Here is a 9473-nt window from a genome sequence, read left to right as displayed (position 1 = left end):
GATGGTCTCGATCTCTTGGCCTCGTGATCCACCCGCCTCGGCCTCCCACAGTGCTGGGATTACAGGTGTGAGCCACCGCGCCCAGCTAATGTCATCCCTCTATCTTTAGAGATAAGGGTGTTCCTTCCCTCTGGGCATAGGGCGGACCCCTCCCCTGAGAAGGTTTTATGATCTGTTACTGACCAGTAGGGGGAGGTAGAGAGCCCTTCCTGCACCTGCCGTTTCTCCGATGTTCAGCTTAATCACATAGTTTACATGCCCAGGAGCCATCTTTTCGAGAGTCATGTTCCGAACCCCAGCATTCCCCCATCTGAAACTTTCCCCGAGACGTCTTAACAGTCCGGTAACTCAGTTGGTAATGGTCTCATGTTGCACTGAATCCTCCTCTCAGTGCTGTGACTGGGTCACTCTGGGTAAACCGTTCTGTCTCATTTCAGGAGGTAGTGGTGGGGGTGGCAGTAGGGGACTACCTAAGTCAGCCCTTTAATAAGGGGCATTTGCCTAAGTCAGCCCTTTAATAAGGGGCGTTTGTGTGTCAACAAACACGATGTTTAATGCTTTGAACAAACCATAACCTCCAATTTTTGTAGTTGAGAAAACATTTAGTTGGGACGATTCCTAGATGTTGGCTTGAAGTATCCTTTCATGGTAGAATGACAGTGGCAGCAGCCGCCCAGTAAATTTCGTAGTTTGCAATGTAGATGGCTTTGGTGATGACACGTGGTGTTCCGGTGAACTTTGGCCTGTGCAGCAGGAGACGCAGGATTAGCCATACATCAGCTGCTGTGACGGTTTCTTTGAAGTTTGTCTCAAGTCTTCCAGCATCAGCTTTTGGGGCTTTGGGGAAATGGCAGGTTTGAGTTCTTTGTCGTGCCAAGGCAGGGGGTAGGAGAAGAACTGGACGTGAGCTGGGAGTGTTGTAGCCAGGTACTGGAGGAAGCGAGAGGAACTGAGAACTCGAAGGCCTGTGCGCTGTTTTCCGCTGGAGCGTGGTTGCTTCCCACGGTTGCTTCCCTTTTGATTCTCAATTACAAATACGTCTGGTCTCGCCCAATCTGGCCTGATTATGTAAGTGCAGCAAGAATGGGAATTGACCTATGTAGGCTCTTTTTAAGTGTGGTTTGCTAGACTTTTAATAAGGAATCTCAGTCACTTTTTAAAAACCTCTTGAGGCTAGAAAGCCAAGCCAAAAATTTGCCATCAGGGCCTGGCACAGTGGCTCATGCCTGTAATCCCACCATTTGGGGACCAGGGTGGGTGGATCACCTGAGGTCAGGAGTTCAAGAACAGCCTGGCCAACATGGTAAAACCCATCTCTACAAAAATACCACAGTTATGATAAATGCCGGTAGTCTCAGGTACTTGGGAGGCTGAGGCGGGAGAATCCTTGAACCCAGGGGGTGGAGGTTGCAGTGAGCTGAGATCTCACCGTTGTACTCCAGCCTGGGCAACAGCAAGACTCTGTCTCAAAAAAAAAAAAAAAAAAAAAAAATTGCCATTGGACTTTGCCTGTAGAATCTGTACATTTAAGTGAATTCTTCTCAAAGTTCTCAATCTATTTTGTTTCCTGGGCCTGCCAGGAAGTGACCTTTCTTATTCACTGTAATGCCTTACATAACACTGAATAAGGCTAGTCATCATCTCAAGTAATTTCTCCTTTTTTTCTTTTTTCTTTTTTTTTTTTTTTTTTTTGAGACAGTGTCTTGCTTTGTTGCCCAGGCTGGAGTGCAGTGGCCCAATGTTGGCTGGTTATAGCCTCCGCCTCCCAGGCTCAAGCGATCCATCTGCCTCAGCCTCCCGAGTAGCTGGGGTCACCGGTGTGCGCTCCCGCACCCAGCTAATTGTATTTTTACTAGAGACAGGGTTTCACCATGTTGCCCAGGCTGGTCTCAAACCCCTGACCTCAAATGACCTGCCCACCTCAGCCTCCCAAAGTGCTGGGATTATAGCCATGAGCCACCTGGCCCAGCCCCTGTTACCTATTTTTAACCCTACTTGGCTAGTCAACCCAGCTACATAAAGATGTCTGCTTGGATTATACTTAATATGGATAACTCAGAGCATGTGGCTGTTTCGTTTTGAGATGAAGTCTCACCTGTCACTGAGGCTGGAGCGCAACGGTGCCATCTTGGCTCACTGCAACCTCCATCTCCTAGGTTCCAGTGATTCTTCCACCTCAAGCAATTTTCCTGCCTCAGCCTCCTCAGTAGCTGGGATTACAGGCACCTGCCGTCCTCCTTGGCTAATTTTTGTATTTTTATAGAGATGGGGTTTCACCATATGGGCCAGGCAGGTCTTGAACTCAGGTGATCTGCCTGCCTCAGCCTCCCAAAGTGCTGGGATTACAGGTGTGAGTTACTGAAATCACATGAACTTGAAAAGAATATTTGGTTTAGTTTCTGTATTTCTGAGAGCTTTAGAAATATTTTATTTATATAAATGTTCCTGTATCTTGAAGCCAATTTGAATAGAACTCCTTTAAGGGATTTTATAAATTAACTTGGTAATACCATCAGAGGAAGAAAAATTTCATGTATACATAACATAAATGCATAGACAATATAGATCTGCAAACATTTTAAGACGGGGTCTCCAGGCTGGAGTGCAGTGACATGCTGTTGGCTCACGGCAGCCTTGACCTCTGGGATCAAGGAGTCATGTCATCTCAGTCCCCCACGTAGCTGACGCATACACTGCCACACGCAGCTAATTTTTAAGGATTTTTGTGTAAAGACAGGAGAGGGGGTCTCACCACATTGTCCGGGATGGTTTCAAACTCCTGGGCTCAACTGATCTGCCCACCTCGGCCTCCCAAAGTGCTGGGCTGACAGCATGAAGCAACACAGCCCGTTGTAATCGCAGATCTTGTAACTTTCATACATAGTTTCATACAAGTTAAGATGACCTGTCAGGGTGAAAGCTTTTAATCACTGTTTCAGTAGAAGGCCCTAAAGGTTTTTTTTATTTGTCCAGTTTCTTTCCAAATAGTCCTTTTAACCTTGTTCTTTTCTTTGCTTGTTTTTAACCAAAGGTGTATCTAATCCAGACTCAAAACCAGTAAGCCTTTTGTGGCCATGGAGGCAAGAGATGTTTTCAGAGTCCCCCACTATCCAGAGTTACCCACAGAGAGCCACAGACAGAGCTGGTGGTGGTTGGTGGGTTGTGACTTGTCATTGGGTCTGGGGTGCCATAAAGAAATACCTGAGGCTGGGTAATTTATAAAGAAAAGAAGTGTAATTGGCTCATGGTTCTGTAGGCTTTATAGGAAGCAGGATGTTGGCATCTGCTTGGCTTCACGGGAGGCCTCAGGAAGCTTACATACATGGCGGAGGGCGAAGGAGGAGCAGGCGTCTCGTGCAGTGTGAGTAGGAGCAAGATGGGTGAGGTCATGCCACACACGTAAGCAACCAGATTTTTTTTTTTTGAAACAAGAGTCCGTCGCCTAGGCTGGAGTGCAGTGGCGCGATCTCCGCCTCCTGGGTTCAAGTGATTATCCTGCCTCAGCTTCCCGAGTAGCCTGGCCTATAGGTGCCTGCCACCACACCCAGCTGATTTTTGTATTTTTAGTAGAGATGGAGTTTCACCATATTGACCAGGCTGGTCTTGAACTCCTGACCTTGTGATCTGCCTGCCTAGACCTCCCAAAGTGCTGGGATTACAGGCCTGAGCCACTATGCCAAGCCATAACAACCAGAACTCTTGAGAAATCATTCACTGTCGTGAGAACGGCACGAAAAAGATGGTGGGTGTGGTTATGAGTAAGTGGGGGTGGGTCTCAGTGTGGGCCAGTTGCAGCAGGTCCTGGGAGGGTGGGACACTGCCTTCCCCAACAGCAACAAGGCATGAGGAGTTTGTGGTTCGGAGAATCATGAGCAGGCAGTCTAGAGCGGGGTGGCAAACTTTTTCTGTAAAGGGCCACATAGTAAATACACAGTAACTATTTCAGGCTTTGCAGTCTCTTGGAACTACTTAGCTCTGCCCTAAGGCAATGTATGTAATGGCCGTGGCTGTGTTCTAAGAAAGCTTTACTGGCAAAAACAGGCCATGGGCCAAATCTGGTCTAGACCGTTCCCATTTATAGAGTGATTGAGCTTTAGCAGCTTCCTGGAACGTGATGTTGCTAGGTGAAAAAGCAGAGGAACAGAGCTTGCAGAATTGAAGTGCTATGGCTCAGATCAAAGACCCCACCCACTGCTAACGACCTTCGTTAGTGGGGTCCTTTGCCCCCCATGTTGAGTTGTAACCCTCAGCGTTGGAGGTGTGGAGGTGATCGGATCCTGGGGGTGGACCCCTCATGGGTGGGTGCTGGCCTTGCCCACGGGTGAGTTCTCACCCGATCTGGTTTAAAAGCGTGTGGCCCCTCTGCCCCACACTGTCTCTTGCTCCTGATTTTGCCATGTGACACGCCTCCTTCCCTTTTACCTTCTGCCATGATTGGAAGCCTCCTGGGGCCGGCACCATGTTTTACAGCCTGCAGAACCATGAGCCCATTAAACCTCTCTTCTCGTAAATGACCCCATCTCAGGTATTCCCTCATAGAAATGCAAGAACGGCGAAGCACACACAGGGTTTGCTGAGCACAGCCGCACAGCCAGGGAGTAAGCGGGGGTCCATCAGAGCCATCCTCCTTCCTGCGGCGCTGCCCTCCTCCCGTCCCAGGATGCAGGGCTGCCCCCGGCCGCTCTGGAACTCAGGAGGGACGCCCGTGCCGTTCCAGGTGTGGAGAGCAGCCTGCGCGTCACCCGCTGCCGCCAGATCCTGGGGAGCCTGCCCGAGCACAACTACGTTGTCCTCCGCTACCTCATGGGCTTCCTGCACACGGTGAGTGGGCAAGGGGGGCACATGGGGTGAGGCCCAGTGGCCTCTCTTGCCATGCTATTCCTGCGTGGACCAGGCCCCTGCTTGCCTTGGGTCTGGAGTCATGCCCTGCTTGGCCCTCGGAATACCACTCCCTGGCCAGCAAGGACCTCACGCGGGTCCACCATGGGCCTGCCTGCTCCTGTACCTGCCATCCCTCGGCCACTGCTAACGACCTTCGTTAGTGGGGTCCTTTGCCCCCCACGTCATCTGTTTCGGCTGAGTCTCAGAGGTGGGAAACTGTGTCCACCACAGGCACAGAGCCTGATGCGTGACCGGCCCTCACTGTGGACTGAACTGACCCATTAGGTTCTTGTGACCGCTCAGTGGGTGGTGTAAAGCCACGGAAATTTACCATGTCACGCTTCTGCGAAGCCAGACATCCAGAATCCAGGTGTGCTGGGCTGTGCTTCCTGCAGACACTCTAGGGGCAGATCCTTCCTGGCCTCTCTCAGGTCCTAGGCACTCCAGTCTCTGCCTGCCTTCTCCACATCTCAAATCTCCCTCCCTTTCCCTCATAAGCTCAGGCCCCTGCCACCACTCACTGCATTTAGGACCCATCCGGAAGATCCAGGATGATCTCATCTTGAGATCCTTCACTTAATGACAGCTGCTTTCCCTCCTTCCAAATGAGGGCACAGTCACCGATTCTTGGTGGCCTATCTTGGAAGGACCACCATTCAGTCTTCTACACCATGCTAAGCGAATGAACAGAGAGAGAAACCCATCGCCCCTCTGGGCCTGCGCTTACTGCTCTCTCCTGGGGCAGGGATGCATTTGGACCAAAAGCCTGTGCGGTCAACAGAGGAAGGCTCAGCACATCCAAATGGGTCCGCCCCCAGACCCACGGCCCTGTATGTCCAATCTTCTCCATCTCCCCAAGCCTTTGCCCCAGGCTGTGCGGGGCGCTGGCAGTGCCCCCTATTGGGGAGAGGAGTACCTGGGCAGAACAGGTGTCACGTGCCAGAGTCCGTCAGAGAATGCCACCTCTTGGTTTTACAACAGTTCTTTTCTCCCCATCACTTGATATAATTGTCAGAGGCCCAAAACTAAAATTCGTTCTTCTAATCCTCTAGAAATTTTTCTACTTTTTTTGAAACAGTCTTGCTCTGTTGCCCAAGCTGGAGCGCCGTGGCTCAGTCTCGGCTCACTGCAGCCTCTGCCTCCTGAGAAGCTGGGATGACAGGTTAGCGCCACCACACCCGGCTAGTTAATTTTTGTATTTTTAGTAGAGACAGATTCTCGCCATGTTGGCTGGGCTGGTGTCAAAGTCCTGACCTCAGGCTGATCCACTGGCCTCCCAAAGTGCTGGGATGACAGGTGTGAGCCCCCATGTCCGCCCTACTTCTTTTTCACTGGGAGAGACTGATTTATCTCTATAGCCGCCTCCGCCGTGAGCACTGACGTGAATGTGCCTGGTGGGACGTGGTGTTGAGTGTTATCCCCGAGTGGCACCTGGGGGCTTCGGCTTAGGGAGGGGTGGCCTGCTGTTGGCCTGGCTGGTGGACACCTGGAAGGGGCTTGGGGGACTGTCAGGCAGGGGAAGTCTCAGCGGCCCCTGGCCGTCTCACAGAAGCAGGGCTTGGGCGTGTCTAGGCATCCTCACCAGATCTGTGAGGGTGACCTCTGGCTACACCCGCCTCATGATCCCTGTTTCTAACTCTGAGGTTCCCCCCAGCTTGGATCTTGTCCGAAGGCAAGTAGACGAGAACAGGCGCTGCCCTCATCTGGGCCCCACAGGCCGAGCCCCTGGCTAGTCACATGACCTGGGGCAAGTCTCCTGTACCTCCGGGCCCCAGATGCCTCATCTGTTACGTGGGGAGCAGTGACTCCCACCTCCTGGGGTTGCTGTACTGGCCGAGAGGGACCGTGAGCCCTTCTGGGACGCAAGCTCTTTACACTCTCGGCCCCCCTCGCAGTGACCCTTACATGCTGCCTGGTCCCCATCCTGCCCAGTTCGCCACCCACGGCACAAAGGCTAGAGAGGTCACCTAGTTCATCCCGTCTGTGCTTCAGCCCGTCCCCAAGAGTGTGTCTCCCGGGACACTGCAGTGGAAGAGGAGAGGGTGGGGTGTTGAGACTGTCACAGAAGGTCAGAGCCTGAGGGTGCTCCAGGACAGACCCTTCCTGTCAGGAAAACCGCGGCCCTGAGTGGGGAGGTGGCCGCACAGGGTCCCTGTGCTGTCTGCTGGCTCTTCTCACTACACACACCCCTTCCACAGTTCAGGAGGGAGTTCTCAGTCCCCAGGGGTGGCCCGTGGTGGTCACTCCCCTTTTCTCATGTATGATTTCCTCCAGGTATCTCAGGAAAGCATTTTCAACAAAATGAACAGCTCTAACCTGGCCTGTGTCTTCGGGCTGAATTTGATCTGGCCGTCCCAGGGGGCCTCCTCCCTGAGTGCGCTCGTGCCCCTGAACCTGTTCACTGAACTGCTGATTGAGTACTATGAAAACATCTTCAGTGTGCCAGAGGCACCTGGGGGGCATGGACTGGCACCAAGGGGGCAGGGGGGCAGGGCCGCCCCTTTGCAGGAGGCTGTGCTGCAGACACAAGCCACGGCCCTCACCAAGCCTTCCCTATCTCCAAGTGCCCTGATAGCAGCCAGAAGACACTTGTAGTGTTGCAAACACTCTTTATAGACCCAGCTACCTCCCACACCTGTCTGTGCACTTGTGTGTTTTATAAACTTGCCATCTGAGGCATTAGATGAACTCAGAACCTTGGAATTAAAATTCTATGCTTCCGGCCCTTGGACTCTTCTCTGTGGTGCCTGAGCTAGGGATGGAAAAAATAATGCATTTACTAGGATTAATGTTTCTAATCATCACCCAATGTGGTTCAACTGAAAATGGGAATGTAGTGGCTAAGGGCACCAGACATGGCAGCTCACGCCTGTAATCCCAGCACTTTGGGAGGCCGAGGTGGGCAGATTACCTGAGGTCAGGAGTTCAAGACCAGCCTGGCCAACGTGGAGAAACACCATCTCTATTAAAAATACAAAATTAGCTGGGTATGGTGGCACATGCCTGTAATCCCAGCTACTCAGGAGGTTGAGGCAGGCAGGAGAATCGCTTGAACCCAGGAGGCAGAGGTTGCAGTGGACCTAGATCATACCTTTGCACTCCAGCCTGGGCAACAAGAACAAAACTCCATCTCAAAAAACAGAGTGGCTAGGGGCTTGCCCAGCTGTGTAACCACCAACACTGAAAGCAATGGCTGTTCATTATTGCCCACGAGTCAGTGGGTCAGCTGGGTGGTTCTTTTGCTCATTTGGCGGGATTGCTTACATATCCTAGCTGACGTCCAGGTGTCAGCCGGGGTGACTGTTCTCCTGCAGGTGTCCTCCTGACAGCTAAACGGCATATTCTCACAGCACAGGCCCAGGTGCACACACAAGCGCTAATGCAGTTTTCGTGGTTGGACTGGTGTCCTGTGTGCTCACATCCCATTGGCCAACGCCAGCCTGATGGCCATGGCCAGGGTCACAGTGGGAGGGCACTGCAAAGGAGGTGGATACGGGAAAGGTAAAGAACTGGACCTAAAGCCGAGCGGCCCGATGGCTCCGGGGTGCATCCGGCCTCTGCAGTGTCAGGCAGGCTGACTCCTCCAGCTGGCAGGACGGGCCCTGTGCTTCCATCAAATATGATGGAGAAAGATGCCATGTCTCAGTTCCACTTTCCCAGCAGAAAAGCCCAGATCCACCGAGACTGAACAAGCTTAGGTCCCATGCTCACCCTGGACCCATGGCTGCAGTGAGGGAAGGCACTGATTGGCTTAGGCCTGAGCCCTGTGCCCCACCCAGACCTGGCAGTGGGGAGGAGTGACAGGCCTCTCCAGAGGATTCCCCACAAGTCCCAGGCTGCCAACTCTCCTCTTGTTGCAGGGAGAAGTGGGGGAGGTTCTGGGGAGCAAAAAACAAAAGTCCCCTCTGCAGACCCCCATGGCAGCCCCTCCGTGCCAGTACAGGGTGTTGACTTCAGCTGCGCTGGGACCCCCAGGTGCCCGTTCAGATGCTTGGGGGTCACTGCCCGCCCTAGGCCAAGCCCTGGACACCCCGGGCTCTGTGCTGGAAACTGGAGGGTGCAGCCTCCTCCCTGACCTCCGTTCTCCACTTGTATCCTCCCATTATTCTCCGGCCCTCGTCTGCCACCGTTTTCCGCCTTGCCAGTGCTAGCTGTCCCTAAGGGAGGGGCCCCTGTGGCTGCTGAGTGACCTCCCATTGCCTATCGGTATGTGGTGGGCACCTCGCACTCCAGGCCAAGCTGGGCCTGTGAGCCGGAGAGGGTTCTGCTTCCTCCCAACCAGCCCCTGACTGAGTCCACCTGGTGTCCAGGTGGCCCCTGAGGCCCGGCCTTGCCTTTGCCAACAGTGCAGATGCTATTACAGTTTCTTGAAGCTGCTTCTGGGCAGAGGAGATGGGGCTGAGTCACCAGGGTGCCAGGCTGGTGGGAACCACTGGCTGAATCCATTTTCCTTCTGGGAGAGAGGACAGCTGAGTGGCAGCTGGGCGCTGGTGGGGGCTGAGGTGGTCCTGCCTTCAGAACCTGGGTGGTTCAGGGTCACGGGCATGGGGGTGGGGATAGGGAGGGTTGCAGAGTGGCCGTCACACCCCCGG

General features: G+C 53.2%; 1 protein-coding gene across 2 annotated transcripts in view; it reads left to right on the top strand.

Annotated features, from left to right (window-relative positions):
- Positions 1-7645, top strand: part of ARHGAP8 (Rho GTPase activating protein 8) — a 96396-nt gene extending 88751 nt beyond the window's left edge. Inside the window, exons 11-12 of one of the 2 annotated variants that reach the window (XM_017529497.2) lie at positions 4718-4821; positions 7156-7645. In XM_017529497.2, coding sequence (XP_017384986.1) covers positions 4718-4821; positions 7156-7476 — 425 coding nt within the window. In that variant the 3' untranslated portion in view covers positions 7477-7645. Of the gene's footprint in view, positions 1-4525; positions 4616-4717; positions 4822-7155 lie in introns of those variants that run through there. The other variant, XM_037738908.1, reaches the window with a different exon arrangement.
- Positions 7646-9473: the final 1828 nt, after the last annotated feature.

This window comes from Cebus imitator, unplaced genomic scaffold (genome assembly GCF_001604975.1).
Source record: "Cebus imitator isolate Cc_AM_T3 unplaced genomic scaffold, Cebus_imitator-1.0 Scaffold59, whole genome shotgun sequence".
NCBI lineage: Eukaryota > Metazoa > Chordata > Mammalia > Primates > Cebidae > Cebus > Cebus imitator.
Note: the sequence above shows the minus strand (reverse complement) of the source record. Positions and strands in the feature narration are given on the sequence as shown.